At 46.6% G+C, this 16,283-nt stretch overlaps 1 protein-coding gene across 3 annotated transcripts in view; it reads right to left on the reverse strand.

Moving 5' to 3' along the window:
- Nucleotides 1-16,283, reverse strand: part of trrap (transformation/transcription domain-associated protein) — a 101,227-nt gene that overhangs the window by 68,076 nt on the left and 16,868 nt on the right. For 2 of the 3 annotated variants that reach the window (XM_088936652.1, XM_088936653.1), the window contains exons 22-32: nt 12,363-12,514; nt 9,045-9,244; nt 8,273-8,490; nt 7,461-7,658; nt 7,009-7,269; nt 6,752-6,913; nt 6,441-6,537; nt 5,915-6,036; nt 4,860-5,030; nt 4,426-4,494; nt 645-764 (exon numbers count right to left, since the gene is read on the reverse strand). In XM_088936652.1, the coding sequence (XP_088792778.1) occupies nt 645-764; nt 4,426-4,494; nt 4,860-5,030; nt 5,915-6,036; nt 6,441-6,537; nt 6,752-6,913; nt 7,009-7,269; nt 7,461-7,658; nt 8,273-8,490; nt 9,045-9,244; nt 12,363-12,514 (1,770 nt within the window). The remainder of the gene's footprint in view (nt 1-644; nt 765-4,425; nt 4,495-4,859; nt 5,031-5,914; nt 6,037-6,440; nt 6,538-6,751; nt 6,914-7,008; nt 7,270-7,460; nt 7,659-8,272; nt 8,491-9,044; nt 9,245-12,362; nt 12,515-16,283) is intronic. The other variant, XM_088936654.1, reaches the window with a different exon arrangement.

A 16,283-nucleotide genomic window follows, 5' to 3' on the forward strand; every position in this document is an offset into this window, starting at 1 on the left:
TTTAAAAGGACGCTGAGAAGAAAACCAGAGAGACCCGAGCCGACTTGACCCACACAGAACCGATTGTTATGCTTTAGTCGGTTCTGAAATGTTTTCTGTAAGTTGTAAGCAGAAAGGCTGTGTTGTTTTCAACTGACTATTTGTTCTAAATATTAAAGCACCAGTTCCGGGTTAGCCAGTGGGGGGAGGGAGGGATTTGGCCAGCGAGTGTGTGCATTTAAAACTTTTTTTTTGATACTAGTCGTTTTTTTTTGTTTTCTAGAGGCATGATGATATTAGCTGACGATATAAAAGAAGAACACAGTACAGTAGGAAAAAAAAGCTTGTGAAAGAATATCTAAAGCCGGATTTTTAGCTAAAACAGCTTGGTTTTGAACGCCTGCAGCTTAGCCCTTGATATGCCTCGGCAACATTAAAAACGTACCCTGCCTTCGAACAACATGAAGATAAAAACCACCGGAGATTGAAATCTCTTTTAATGAAGGATCTGCAGATGTAAGATGCACAAATCAAGAGTGAGGAGGCTCTGATTAAAAAACATGATCAGACTGTTCACGTCAGTGTTATGAAGACACCAGCTACAATTAACCGTGGCTTCTGAGAAGAGAAAGGGGCGGTTTCACAGACCAGTGGCTGGAGGTTACCTCAATCAGCATGGCGCGCTCCGTCTTCATCACCACCTCCAGCAGGGGTTTCACCAGGGTCTGGGGCGCCGCCGGAATCAGGTGGAAGAGGTTAATGATGGCTGAGCAGATCTTCATCTCCTGTGAAAGGAGCCAGGCAAGGTGGGGTCACGTCACACACATCACACGTCAGCCCCCTCACCACACACATAGCCAGGTCCCCCAGGAAACGCCTAACCTCAGCCGACCGGGGGGGTCGCCACCAACACTGAGCCTGAGTCCTGCCAGCTGTCAAGTCTGCCGAGTTCCGAAGGGAACAGTCGAGCTCACACAGGAAGTGCCCTCCCTCATTTCAACAAGTGTCATTTATGGAATGGGGTTTATCCACCACCCCGTCACACACTACAGAAGGAAGCATTCTTTCTGCGTCTGCACACACGGGGCAAATGTACAGGCGGTGGGGAAAACACTTATTTTCACACTGTTTTCACCTGACACCAGCCATGTTCCCTGCAAGCTCCCACGCACTTAAAACCCGTCCTGAGTTCTGCTTGGCTCTCCTAAGGACCACAGGAGCTGATTCTCACAATACAGACACACTGCACCTAACCAGTGCAGAGACAGGCTGTGGTCCAGCCAGGCACTTAAGAGACGTAAAAAAATCTCCTCTCTCAGTGGAGGCTGTTTGAGAGATTAACCACTTGAACACCTTAAACCTAATTATAAATGATGGAATCTCATACATGTTCTGCTTCTCTTACTGTCCAGCTATAGGCATAGGAACTCCCCCAGAGAGAGAACAACAGGAGCTGATACTGCAGGCATCAAAGGCTGTTGAGCGTTTAGTTTGATGTCTTACAAATAAATCAAGCACTTACAGTGGCTTAATTGCATGTAAACAAACAAGGGACATTGCAAACCGCCATGAAGGTCTCCAGCTACACCACCTAGATCAGAACTGAAGGGACAAAACTCAAATACCTTTTTTAAGCAACAAACTGAAACAACTGGTGCAGTTTTGCGAGATTAAGATACATCACTGAGCTGAACGCCGAAACCCTAACCAATTCCACTGAGACCCTCAGCATTATCGTCACACACAGGACAGCTTTTGGCAAAACTCGACTCAACCGGGTCACTGTGCGCTGTTCCCGACAACATTTCAATAATTTATTAAATTTTAATTCTCTGCATGAAAAATTCAGAGAGAGAGAGAGAGGTTGGGTAGCAGTGGGGAAAAACATCTAAATTATTCACAAAAAAATAGCAGTACTCCAAAGACAGTAATTTCAGTCACATTACATTTTTCTCACTTTCTGAGATGCACTGAATGTTGCCTTCAACACTGCCTTGCCCAGACAACTTCCTGGAGATCGGCAGTTCACCTCTCTCTCGAACGTCTCGCACGAAAACGGCAGCTCGATACAGAGAAACATCACCGCACCCCAAAACGACTCCACGTCACAGCTCGATAGCAATACACACAGACACGCAACGGAAAATACAGGGCACACCGGCAGCAACACCAGCACCAGAAAACACATAAAAAAAACAACAAAACAACGTCACAAGGAGAAACCACTAACAAACTGCACAACAGGAAGGGGGAGGCGGCGCTGGACCGAGATTCTCACCTCGACACCCTCCGAGGCAGGCTGAACCGGAGGGGGAAACAACAAGAGGGAAAAATAAATCCAAGGGCAACTCCGCGCGCTGCCCGGGGAGAGTGCATGGAGGTGGGCACAGGAAAGACTGGAGAAGGCCGCTCTGCGCCTCCTGTCCTTTCCTGCACAGCCAGCGTGTTTACTCCCCTTGCTGCCCCCCCAGTACACGCAGACAAGAGGACATCGAGGTCCACACTGTCTTACAACAGCCCTGGTCCTGGAGACCCGCGGCACTGCAGCTGGCCTCGCAGGCCGCTCCGAAATCACAGGAGCACTGCAACATGCGCGCCCTGATTCATCTAGATTCATTTAACTGGCTAAATTAAGTCGGGAATGGCCAGCTGTGGTTATTGACAGCTTTTGACAGGTGGTTTAAGTTCACGTAGTCACTAAGCATCTTAAAAGCACAGGGCTCGAGGTTCAGTGGTCTGAACAAAACTGAAATAATGGGTGAATTTAAGGATAGCACATAACACCTGCTGGACGGACGGTGGCCTGCAATAGTCTATACTGGGTATCATCACCTAACTGGACAGGACAATAACCCTCTAAGACAGGGTTGCTCATATTCACCAGATCTTCTCATAATAAGAGGACAACTCACATTCCTGTGGCAGAGTCATGTGCTACTGAATCAATCGGGTGCCTGTGGAACCAGGCCTAGATCACACTAGAAGGGGACTGAACGGAACCCACGTTAGCATTTCTTAAACCGCTGGGCACCAGAATATTTACATTTTTTTCTGGAGTTTGACTACAGTTTAATGATTCAAGGGCTGACTGTCTGATTCACCCGCATTTTCCTACTGCTTTCTTTCTTAAAAAAAAACAGTTTCTTTATCATTTACCAGCAGCAGAAAGACAAATCTCAGAGCTGCTGTCACGTACTTCCACAAACCCTTCAGCCCAGATGCGGCCTCACGCTGTTCAGCAAATCTCATTCTTGCTCCGCTCAGGGCAACAAAGTCCTCACTTCACAGCACAAGTCTGAGGTGGTTTGAAACCTCTGCACCCACACTACACAAGCAGCACCTCCATTTTAATCTGCAGTCAAAGATGTTGGCAGAAAGGAAAGTGGGGAAGTTAAAAGGCAAAGGATTGGAGAGGTTATTTGCATTTAATTAGGATTAGTCTTTTTTGGGGGGGAAGGGAGGAATGACGCATATCTTTAAGCAACAGACTGCTCCAGCTACGGTGTTCAAGGGAACGTTTCCGCAGGTCTTTCCTCCCGGCGGCTGTCAGGGTGCATAACGCTGCCCCAGGCTAGGACTGTTAGCCCTTCATCTGCTCATCTATGGACAGCATGTTGCACCATTGTACTTTTTCTTTTATGGACACTCAATCTGTATATACCTATGCACACCTTGCACATATTTTATTGTTTTTACAGTGACTATGAGCATATTTTGCACACACCTATGTATTTATTGTGTATTACTGTATCGAATTTAATTGATCTATTCTGATGTCTGTTTTTTGCTTGTCTTGGGCTGGACTGCTGTAACACATCAATTTCCCTTTGGGATCAATAAAGTCTTATCTATCTATATTGAGTAAAGGAGATGTTCCTTCTTTCCTTCACATCTTTCCGTCTGGCAGATAACTAACCCGACACCCTTTGGGATCTGCCACCTACATTCAATCAAACTGCAAAACCATAGCTCACACTTAACACTTACAACCTGCAGTCACCCTGCCAGGCAGCACCTTCCTTGTACAGAAGACTGGACACAAGTGGAAATTAGCAGGAACTGCATCTTGGGCTAAAATATAGGAGGCGCTTCTTTACACGAAGAGCTGTGGATGTGCGAGACACAATTCCAAAGGTGTCCTTCAGAGCCCATAGTGGGCCAAAGCCACAGATGCCCACTGCCACGGAAGTGAAGAGAGATAGCAACTGCACCTACGCCAAGGTTCCCCGGCAGTGCTGGGCCAAGGCCAAACAAAGTGGGATGCACACCTGAGAGCATTTTCAGCAGAGAGGTAATCTGCACTTTTAGGGAGGAATTCAGGGCTTCTTCCACTATGGCGGCCCTCTGAGCTTCCTAGACAACTGGTTCCTGTTAAGCTAGCCCCAGAGCTGGGGCACTGGCCTGTTGGGAGCAGCCATGTGAAACGCAGAGCACGCGGGCACTTACACTGCCATCGCTGCGCTGGCCTCCCTTGTGACTGATCACCACCACCTCCATCCACTTCCGCAGGTGTTGCTGTGCAGAGAACGAGAACGACGACAGGAGACGGGTTTAAGGGGATCTAACAGGAAAACTTTATCTCAGTTCTGTACATAACACATACCTGGACACACACCGGCAGCAAAACTACCTCAGGCTACCAATGGGTCGCAGGTGAATGTCTTAAGACATAAACCCAAGTTCACTTTCCCACATCTAGGCATCTCAGGGATTAGAACAAGTTATGCTTTAAATTCAACTGAATAACCGAGTCAGTTAAACAAAGCTGTGCAAAGGATTAGTTTCGGATGCATCCCATGTAACACCCCAAGAGCGTCTATGCCAGATTAGCCTACGAAAGACATGGGAGGAAATGACATTGACTGCTGGGCACCACTCACCATCATCTGATCACAGAACTTGTCGTTGAAGGAGTTGGGAAAGAGGCGGGTAACGGAGGTGAGCCGGTTGACGACGTTGAGCGTCAGGCTGCGGTAATCCCCCAGCATCATCAGCAGGGGGCGCATGTGAGTGTGGATCTGGTCCACCTCAATGGTGGCTCCTTCCAGGAACTGAAACACGAAGGCAAGAAACACGGTCTGCTCCTTCAAAAGACTGGGTGCAAAATTCAAAGAGGCCGATTTATACCAAGTGCTAAAACAAAACTTTTCACTTATTATGGCAACAAACTTACAAAGCTTTCAGGAAAATGACAGTTTTGTAGCAAGCGCGCTAACATTTTACTGAATGCACGACAAAAGTAAAATCGTTTGCCATCAGCAGGATGTCTTCTGTGAGTGTCATTGGCTCTGGTCACTATCAGAAACAATACTGGCCGTATGTCTGCGACTCACACACATTCCCTCTCAAAGAGCCCAGACAAGCATACACTTGTCCACTGGTTTCTGAGCTCCAGATGCAATACATCAATCATGTGTTTTTCACAAATGTCCAGTAGAGCTCCAGTGTTCCAAACTGTTGTTAGCATTAATGTCACATCAAAAGACAATGAGGTATAAAGTGATAACTCATCAGGTCAATCGTGAATGTTCAATTAATCAATACCATGTCAACAGCATTCAATCAATACCCATACTTCTAATAAGTCATACATGCACAGAGTGAGAGCTACATGTTTTCAATGTGCGTTTTTTAAACTACAATTATTAAGGTCTTTTTTTATTATTTGTTGAGCGAGCCTCCTGTGCACAATCAATTCCCTGAAAAAGTAAAACTAGAGTATATGTTCATTAAAAAAAACCTGATTCAATAACAGCCACATGTTTTTTACTCCCGGGGAATGATGTATTACAACCACATTCATTTAACTCTAAGAGCATTTGCAGAGCGCTCTGTCCTGCATTGATTTTCTGCGGCAGCGAACGGCCGCCGAAGCGGGGCGCGTTCTCGGGGATGGCGGCCGTGATCGGGACACCAGGCTCCGGGGAATACTAACCTTCCGCATGCAGGCCTCTCCAGCTTCCTGCAGCTCATTATTGGTGGAGTTGAGAGCTTTGAAGAGAGCCGCAATGATTTTCTCCCTGGACTGAGGCAGATAATTGCAGGCAGCAAGAGCATCTGGAGAAGACAAAATAATGAGATCCTTTCACGCCCCAGTAAGGCAGGGTATCAGAGGTCTGCAATCACGCCTAGAGTATTACTCATGTGCACATGCAGGCAGTGGGGAAGTACGCATTTGCAACGTTCTGCTTCTATGTAAATGGGCATGTTCCCGGGTGTCACAACCTCTTCCGCAACTGTGTAAATTCTATACATGTAACATACACCTGTCACGTGCAGATAATGACCAGGGAACCGCAGAGGAATGACTGAGGACTGCTCAGCTGACTGAGATTCTAGCATTGTCACAGCCCTTGCCAAAAAAAAAAGTTTCAAAAAAGGCAAATAAATGCTTGAAAACCAGCTCCTGTTGAAACAAGCGCTTTAAAGAGGCAGGGGGGCTGTGCGCGGCGAGGACTCACTGAGGGCGGCAATGCGCAGCGGCACCAGGGACGGCAGGCTCTTGTAGCAGGGCAGCTTCATCAGGGCAGCGTCCTCCGCCTCGCACAGGTTCAGCAGCTGCAAGAACACAGGGCCTCCTCAGGAAAGCTCCGCAGCCCTCCCCGCCCCCCTCGCAGCCGGGTCGGGGATGGGCGGGCAGGGGAAAGACGTCCGCGCAGACCCGCCGAGCAGCAGAACCGTCACACGGCCGTAAGCCTCCGAAAGAAAGGGGCTGAGACACTGAAAGAACCTCCCCTCTGCGGGGAAAGGCTTCCTCGGAACAATGGCTCACCTCCGTGTAGAAGACCTTGTGCTCCATGACGTTGAGGTCCATGGTGAAGAGGCGCGGTTGAAGCGTGGTGCAGAAAGTGTTCCCCTCCATCAGGCCGATCTGCGCGTTGGCCGGCTGGTGGCGCAGCAGGTGTTTCTTGGGGGGAACCATGTCTTGCAGCACCTAGACACAGGAGAACAACAGATCTCGGGTTCTGTGCCATGCACCGCAGAGAGGGAGAAGACATGCCTGGGCTGGGTGCGTTTCGAGTTGCCTACCTCCTTGTGAGGCTCCATGATGATGGTGATGCTCTTGCCGGTGACCTGGGCCAGGACCTGCAGTGAGTGCATGGCCTGCTTGCGCACGGTGGAGTTGGGGGACGTGACCTCGCGCACCAGGTCGTGGGTCACCATGTGGAAGGACTTCTCCTGCGCGGCCAGGAGCTCCTCGGATTTCTCCTCGTCCTTCAGGGGCGTGGCACAGCGGACCAACAGCTGCTCCAGAGTGGTTTTAGCCATAGCTACAGCGCCATTTGACACCTGGCCAGTGGGAAGCAGGGAAAATGAGAGGAGAGCTGGAAGGGACTGCACCGATAAGTTATGGAGTCTCAATCCGGAGGGGGGCTGTAATTCCCGTTAGAGAAACTACTAGTGCAGCAGTTCCCTTGAAGAGGAGTATTAAGCAAGAAGCACTGCGATGGTAGCAACATGTGACAGCATGGGCTCCCTACCTCACCCGTGAGGTCCATCATGACAAACAGCAGAGCCTTCAGGAAGGTCAGCTGGTTCTGCAGAACCCAGATAAGGGGCAGGCGCTCCATGAGGAACTTGATGGACACCACGCCGCCCAGCTTGGCGTACCAGGCCTGCTCGTAGCAGCAGGCACACAGCCGCTCCACGATGTAGGAGAACAGGGGCAGCTGGCAGGCCTGGGGGGGGACCAGAAATAAAACAAATTACAACCAGCCCTCCTCTCTGAATCCGGCACCATAAACAGCACAGCTGGAAGCGTTCATACTCGGTTTTCAACCAACTAGGATTTTGAAACGAAGAAAGAATTCTTACTGATGCTTACATTAACGCATGTCGAAAAGAACAGTTTTAGTACACTCTATCGGTTGTAAGGATGCAAGATGTCCCAGCACAGTTCGATATAGGTTTTAAATAAGTTTATTACAGAAGGCTATTGTAGTGCAAGCAGAGAGGCACCACGTTCTTCGAGAGGTGAGCTCTAAAGGCAGTGGACATTTCAACATGACTTAATACCCTCGGGCATAGCGTGAACAGAGTCCTTATTTATTCATAACACAGAAAAGATGTGTTAAGAAGAGGGACACTGAGAAAGGATACTGGAAACATCTCAAAAGCTGAGTTATCAAACGTCCCTTAGCCATCCTCGCCAGAGGTACACGACAGGTCTACTGCCTGTTTTCTTCACACAAAGGGATTATATTTAATTCTACACTGGGTAAGCCTACCACAGGCATGAATATCAACAGCGAGCCCTGTGGGAGGCTAACTGCAGCCCAGCACAGATCCTCACCCTCTCTTTGGACCCCAGGATAATGCTGGCCACGTCAAAGATCACAGCCAGGGCCACCTCGCCAATCTTGCACAGCTCCTTCTCCTCGTAGGCCATGCAGATGGCAATGGCATCGATCAGCACCAGCGGATCCATTCCCTTGGAGCCGTTCTCCTCGCTGTGGAACATGGCGGTGCTGGGCTGGCTGCCCATCTGGTAGCACTGCAGCAGGAAGGGCCCTGCCAGCCACAGAGGGGAAAACAAGAAGCTTGAACCTTGGACAAGACTTCATCCTTAACTGCCTGCGCTAGAGACTGCGCCCACCTAATCCATCTACTAAGAGGTATGAATGCCCACAGCACAGATACCTTTTCCTGCTTCGGGAATTAAGCGAGTGCTCCTTCCAGCTCTGTGAATAAGTCACTGGTCCTTGCTTGACAACAATTCTGAACAATGTTTTAACATCCAGACAGGAACAAGAACCAAAAGAGCGAGATTTTGCTTTGTGCTGCATTCCATTCCCCAGCAATGTGGAGTGATGGACTAGAATCTGGCAACATTTATCGCAGCACTGCAATACTTTAGGAATTCAGCCCCACGGAGACAGAGAAAAAGAAGAGGGTAATTTTATATAGTGCCCTACAAGCACCCAAGACAAACCCGGAATGAGAAGGAAAAAAAACTCAGAAAGAAGCAGGTATGAACCACAGAGCGAGGAAGACAGACACCAAGAGAGAAAGAGTAAACAAGTTTGATAAGGAGAGACGAACAGCCACCAAGCTGAAAGACTCACCGCACTGCTGAGCCACAGCCACCATGGTGTAGTGGCGGATGAGACTGGCCACGAAGGGCAAGGCGCTGGGCCGCAGGTCCTTGATCACGGCCGACATGAAGGCTCCGGTGAGCGCCTGCTCGAAAGTGCGGCGCGCGGGCGTGTCCTGCGCCTTGTAGCGGTGAGAGATGATCACGTTGGGGATCCACTTCTCCGTGAAGCTGGCAAAGCAAAAAACCAGGGGAGTTACAAGCCGCAGGGGGACAGAACACAGAACACGCGACTTCTGCTGCACCGCCTCAGCTGGAGTTCAGGTCCGATTTAACACACCACGCACAAGATACAGGCTCCAGTCCACTGCTTAGGAGCACAGAGTGCCTTGCAAAAGTCTTCACCCGCATCCAATGACATGGCAATGTGTCGCACTATAAAAGATACAGACTTTCTTTAAAAGCCAACATTCCAAATCAAACGTCTCTCTGTTACGCCCTGCTCAGCTTTTATACTTTTGTTCATTACGTGACATCTTTGAACTTGCCTTTGGTCAAATCAATTTCTTCAGTTAAAAGCGTTAAAACTCTCTAAAAAAAAAAAAAAGGTCTGAAGTGCTTTTCACAGATCACCTGTTGAGAGTTCTGCCATTTCTGTCCTTGAGTTTACCAATACGCTTGCATACCGTTCATATTTGTTTTTATTACCCATTTCTTGAGAGATCTCAACAGTATTCTTTTCCACAAAAAATATAGCAGTGTACAACAATCACAATTATGATAATGAAAATATTGATTGTTAACAAAACTACCTACACCTTGAGGGCAAGGAATAAGTTTTCATGAAAGAAAGAGATATCAAATAAACACTGAAAACACAGAAAATGAAGTGTATTGCACCTTTTAATTCAATTTAAAAAATGAGGGTGAAGAAAAACATCCACTTCTAAATTTTGCAGGTTATTAATAAAAAATTAACATTGAAAGCTCTCGAACTGCAGGTTCAGTGCTGATTAAAATGAAGAAGATCTTTATGCCAAACAGATCTCTATTCCTCACATAGATTTACATCAAGAAGACGCCCAACATGCAGATGACATTAAAACCTTCTCTGGACACAAGCCAAGCACGAGCATCATGGACTTCCATTAGCTCTGCCAAATGGGATCTTTCATGTTTGTCTTTTTGAATGATTGAGCAGTGGGGTCGCTATATTATTCTTAATTCATGCTTTTGCTTATGTTTCATAATGCCAGCTGCCTGGGACCAATTGTGACTGATTGCTCCTTTTTCTTTCATTACCGGTCTTTAAAAGGACAGCAGCTCAGAAATACAGAGTCGGATAAATTTCAGAGTCACTGCACTGTCACTTGAATGGAACTCAATTACAGCCTGGCATTTGCAATATTCAGAAAGCATTCCGCCTCTTGAAAGCCCTTCGGAATTAACAAACCCGAAAAGGGAAAGGACATCATGAATCAAGGCAACTGACAAAGAGCGAAGCACTCTCCAAATCATAACTGACACGCTGCATTATCTCAACCCCACTGCAAACTCCAGCCTCTCAGGATAAACAGACAGGGGAAAGTCAATTAGCCCCTAACGAGGGATCAATGATAGTAATGTGACCCTCCCTCCAGTTAGCATAACTGGCTCTGAGTAATTACCCTGATTTGTGCCCCAGACAGGAAGGTTAAACCAGGGACAGAAACAGGAGAGCAAAGTAAAGTCCCCAAGTCTGAGGGGGGGGGGAGGAGAGAGAGAGAGATTAGGGTCCACAAAAATGGCCAAGACAAAAGACCTTTTTTTTCCTTTCCCCCCACGTAAAAAACTCCAAGCCTAGATGAAAACTCTGGTGCTGTTGGTCACCACTCACAGCAGCCTGTCCCAGAGTACCCTCAGCACCAGAGAAAGCACAAGCAGACCAAAGCAGGCGATTGCAAACCCACATGGGCAAAATCTGGCAAGCAATTACTGTGCTTTGTAGCTTTCAAAAACTCCATACCGTCTCAATACTGCTTTTTCTCCAATTCTCCTTAAAAAAAGGTTTCACTTCACAAGCATCTATCTGCCACTGCATCAATTAGTTGACACACTCTCCTCCCTGTGAAAACACATCACTGGACTTTTATCAATTCCGCCTAGGATGAGTCTGGTCATGGAGACTGGAGAACTAATAGAAAAAAGACTAAACAAGACACTTTTCACACATTTAGCCTCTCGCACCTTGGCAAAGAAAGCACTGGCACAGCAGGGAACTGGCTAATAAAGGCAATTTGCTCTTGCTCACGAGAGAACAACAGAGGCACCAGATTGTCAGCCCAAAATTAGACACAAGCCACAGCACAAGTGTCCCTTATTAAACATCTTATAGACAAGTTCCAACAAGCTTTAAATATTTCTAATTACGAATCACCCAAGTAGATTTGACGTTCTATGTAACTCTGTGCCTTTTCGCAACCTGACCGCAGACTGTTTTGTAGCCACTCATCCATAAGCACGTCTTCCTGCAGGACCGCGTGCATCACAGCAGAGCCTTGCCTAGCGTTGCTGTCTGAATGACCCCAAATACCCCTGCACACAAGCGCAATGTTTGCCTTGCTGTGACACGCACACACAGGCCAGTCAGAAGAACCCAGAGCCGCCCATCCTGCTACTGAAGCAATGAAAAACAGCACACAAGCTCTTAGCCCACGAAAGGTATGTTTCCCGTGCAGCCTGTGTCATTGGACGTCGTGCATCAATAAGCCTGACCCAGGTGCAGCTCCTCCTGTCTGCTCCCACCACTGCAGGGCTGGAGGAGTGCAGGCGGACGGAGGTTTATTTCCAGGTCCCACTGAATTGATCAAATTGTACGCCTTTCCTTTGTAACTCTAGATTAAAAATAAACTACTTAAACTCCTTTCTTTACAAATGAATTCTGAATCCTATTCTGCAGTGCAAATCTTATGAACGACACCCCAATCAAGCCCTCAACAACACTCATGCATGTAAGAAATGACACTCCTGGGAAGCCTCCCCCTTCAAACCCGGGCCAGAACTGCCTCTATCCTTTCTCTGGAACAGGCAGTGCTGTCTGAGCCGGATGCCTTTGCCAAGTCTGGCCTTCAGGACTCTGTGGCGTGCGATGGATATGTGTGGCATGAATCCCCCCCACTCCGCTGTCATATTAATAAACAGTTTCAAACAAGAAACTTCAGAAAGCAGAAACTGTGTAGTACCTAGCATGTCATTACAAGATTTTACAAGGGTTCAAATTGCTCACAAATGCATCTGTAAGACCTTAAAACATCCATGACACTGCTCCCATCTACACGGGTGGCCACGTGTGTGGGCACCTCAGTCTTACTTGGGGTGTGCCAGTAACTGGTACAGGGCGTGTTTGTTGTCCTCCAGGCTGGTCATGGCCACCAGGAAGCACTTGATGACCTCCCAGGCTTGGCGGCGGTAGCACGGCTCAGTGTTGGCGCTCTTCAGACAGTCCAGGGCGGTCTCGATGGCCTGAAACACACACAGGTGGCCATTAGCGCACGACAAACTTGGCTTGCAGCCACGCATATATAGTTTACACCACTTGCCCAAATACAAAGGGTAATACTCGTGTTCTCTATATGCGGTGCTGAATCTCACTGACATTTCCAAGCAGAGTTAATACACAGTGATGCTGAGCTTTTAATTGAGTCTTGAGAACGCACAAGTCAAAGTTTCCGAAAACGTTGTATGGCAGCCAAGGTAAGATCGCGGCAAGATTCTGTCTGCAGCTCAAAGAGACGCTGACACTAGCACGATGCCCTGCATTCGATTTCTATTCTCCTCACATCGAGAGGCAAAGAGAAATCATTAATATCTATTTCAGTACCAGGAATTACTTTTCCAAACTAGATCTCAGAAATTGGCAATAGCTCAGGCTTATGATCTGAAGACTATGCATTTAAGTTCCTGATTTTACGGCCGAGACTCTCAGTATTGACGTGATAAAGCAATAAAGTCCAGTGGGATTTCTGCCTGGGCTGTGCAAAGAGGTGGCTGTCTCATCGCCAGCACTCAATGGCCTCCTAACCCTCCTCGCTCACTTGAGCATTTCTGCTCTCCTTTCCCTGGAGCTGAAATGAATCTTGTGTCAAGCCCTCATTTAACTGCACAATTGATAAGAGAAATAGAAAGAAAAAAAACTTTAGAGTTACTTAGCAGAGGAAAGTTGATTTGTTCTCTTAACCCACCCCTAAACACAAGGTTGAAGCATGGTTTGAATGCTTTTGAGCACACCAAATTGAAAGTGATAAAGAAAGAGCTGTGCAGACACTGCTGTTGCGTGTTCTGAAAGGAAAAACCTTCAAGGCAAGAATAAGTGAACGGAAAACTTAGTGTACAGGATCTTTGCTGATCAGATTATCTTCTCAAGTCTGATATCCAGGCAGTTACTCTTTTAAAAAGCAGATGTAAACAATGTATTTCCGAGTATTTCCCACGGGGGGAGGGACAGGAGCCGAGGTAAGAAAAAGAAAAGGTGTTTAATGATAAAGCATGTCAGGCAAGGAAAACAGTGGACCTCCGGCGCTAATACTAGAAAACCTTAATTCTTGGTGGGTGAAGATCACATTAATCTCTGCTAATTAGTTGAAAGTTACCACTAAGAAACGGACAGTGTTTGTCTGCCCCTCCAGGCTCATTTCCACACAGCAGGGGTCTCAGGAACAGTCAGAAGAACTTAAATTTTCAGGTCTTCTCTACAAAGCTTCTTGTGCTAAACAGCCTATCTGTCCAGGGAAAGCAGGAGTATTTGAGTACTTAACAACGTACAAAGAAAAAAAGGTAAATAGGTTAAAAAAAAAAGCATTTCAAACCATTTTCCAAAAAGCACACACTCAACGTGTTACAAAATAAAGACTAACTTCTCCGTGTCTACGGGAAATTAGGTCTCTTCCTCCGTTTCCACCGCTAGACTGACAGAGCATGGGCAACACACAAACGCTCAAGTCCATTTCTGAGAATTCCCGCAAAATCAATTCAAAACGGCAAATAGTTGGGCAAGTTCAACCTCAAGCAGCAAGATGAACTAATTAGCACGACTCGGGAAAGGACTGGCTGGTCGACAGGAAAGGAAGAAGGCCTAATTGAATTGCTGCACCACTCAGCAGGTACAGATGTAGTAAATTAGCACTGGAATGGCACAAAGACAGACTTCACATTACCTGAATAGGGATAGTTAACGTACTTAACCATGCCAAAAAAAAATCGGCTTACATCTGTCTTTACAGGTCTCCAAGTCTCCTGCGCCCTTAAGCATTCTATTAGCCTGAACGTTTTTTTTAGTTCCATTAATTACATCTAGCGTTTTACAGCCAAATTATATAAAGAAGAAAGTTATTCACCTTGTTCCAGCAGAATTCCCACACTACAGACCACTACAGCTTCAACACATTTGCCACGAAAACGCAGCCTGACTCTCGAATCAGTCAAAAACATTTTCTTGGTAAGCTCATCTTCACAATCTGTGACTTCTAGTAAAAACTTCTAAAGCACAAAACTGGAACTGTGTTAAATATTTTATGTGCCTTGTTCAGAGCATTCCTTCTATTGAAGCAAAAACAAGTTGAAATTCACAGAACACACATACAAATGAAGCAGCTTCCCTGGAGCACTGAAAAGCTGTGTTTTAAAACAAACTCTTGCTTAAAAAGGTGAGAAATTTACTGAAAGATTTATGCATCATATCATACATGTATAAACCAGGCTTGAGCAAGCTCATTTTTGCTTTGAATTTCTTTGCTTATGCACAACATTTCTGCCAAGACTTGGACACAAATTGACAAAAAAATGTGGGTTTCTGTACGCGTCAAGGGGGACCAGTAAAGATGCTGAGAGCTCTCCCTAACCTGGCCTCTCTGGCAGTCTAAACTCCATAAGCACTCGAGCTCAGTAAGAACAAGTCTCTCCTGACAGCAGCAGGAGCTGAGTCCGAGTCCCTGGAGATCCTGCATACATCCTGACCCTGGAGCTGACATACACCTGACCAGCGAAGGAGAGACACTGATCGGCTAACCAACACTTCGACCTGCACCGGCACTGCTCACTAACAGACTCGGAGCACACTTTGGTCACGCCTGGCTATCGGAAGAAGAAGATCTAAACAAGGGTCCAGAAAGAGTTCGCGCATACAGCCTCAACATTAGTGTGCAATTTAGGAGTTGGAATACTTCTGAAACCCTGCGGAATAACAAGATGAGAACCACAGGTGAAGAACAGGAGGTGCTTAGGAAGTAGCCTGTGGTGACGTCTTGAAGAGGTGCCAGGCACCAAATCGAGCTCTTCAATCCTGCTCCTCTTCAGTAAAGCAACATGAATTATGCAGAGAAAAGCAAAGTGCCAGAACTTTATTTAATCTGAACAGACAGACCTTGATTCCACTCACGGCGCGCAGCTGTAGCCTGTAGCTGGGATCAGCACATGCAAATGAAATTAAGCGGCACAGGCAAAAAAAAAAACCTGAGATGGCATCCATCTTGCCGCGCGAACACAATTACAGAGATGACAGTTTGTGTTTCCCAGTCGGCAGGAAGACCTATTAGCGAGAGTAAATAATCCCATCAGCTCTTCTAAAGATTGATTAAGGCCAGGAGAAGAGCACAGCTTAAAGCCTGATGATCTATTTAATTACCTGGAGAAGGCACTGTCTCCTTTCAGAGATGCTTTCCTTTGACAAGAATTCATTACAAGTTGAGAACAGTGCCTGCTTTTTTCCTTCTCTCCCTTTGTAATTAAATTGAAATATTGAGTGCGGCTAGAAACGGACTTTTTACAAAGTTGTTTTATTTCTCTTCTTTAATATTCAAATGTAAGCGAGCTTTTATGCAGCGTAATACTGAATGCATTTGAGGAAGAAAAAAACAGCAGTTATGCCAAAGTTAAAATCTCCTTTAAGATCCTGTCTTTGAAAGTCATTACTGAGTAAGTCTGTTATATTGAACATCTGCAAAATGAAATCACCAAACGCCAGTGCAAGGATTTCACTACCAAGGTCACATATGAAATTAACTCACCAGAAAAACCATAACAAATCTAGAACATATTTACTGGCTTGCTTCTGCAAATTCAGAGTTCAGAGCTGGCGACTGGCTAAACAGGCTGTGGCTGGGTCCAGGGCATGCACAGTTGCTGTAACGTGGAACTTCGATGCATTGGGGAATATTCCCATCATTCTTAGCTTCACAACCATTTATTTCTTTCAACTGCAGCTGCTATCTTTTTTAATGACTTTTACGCACATTTT

The sequence above is a fragment of the Atractosteus spatula genome, chromosome 18 (genome assembly GCF_055471065.1).
Source record: "Atractosteus spatula isolate fAtrSpa1 chromosome 18, fAtrSpa1.hap1, whole genome shotgun sequence".
Classification (NCBI taxonomy): Eukaryota; Metazoa; Chordata; class Actinopteri; order Semionotiformes; family Lepisosteidae; genus Atractosteus; species Atractosteus spatula.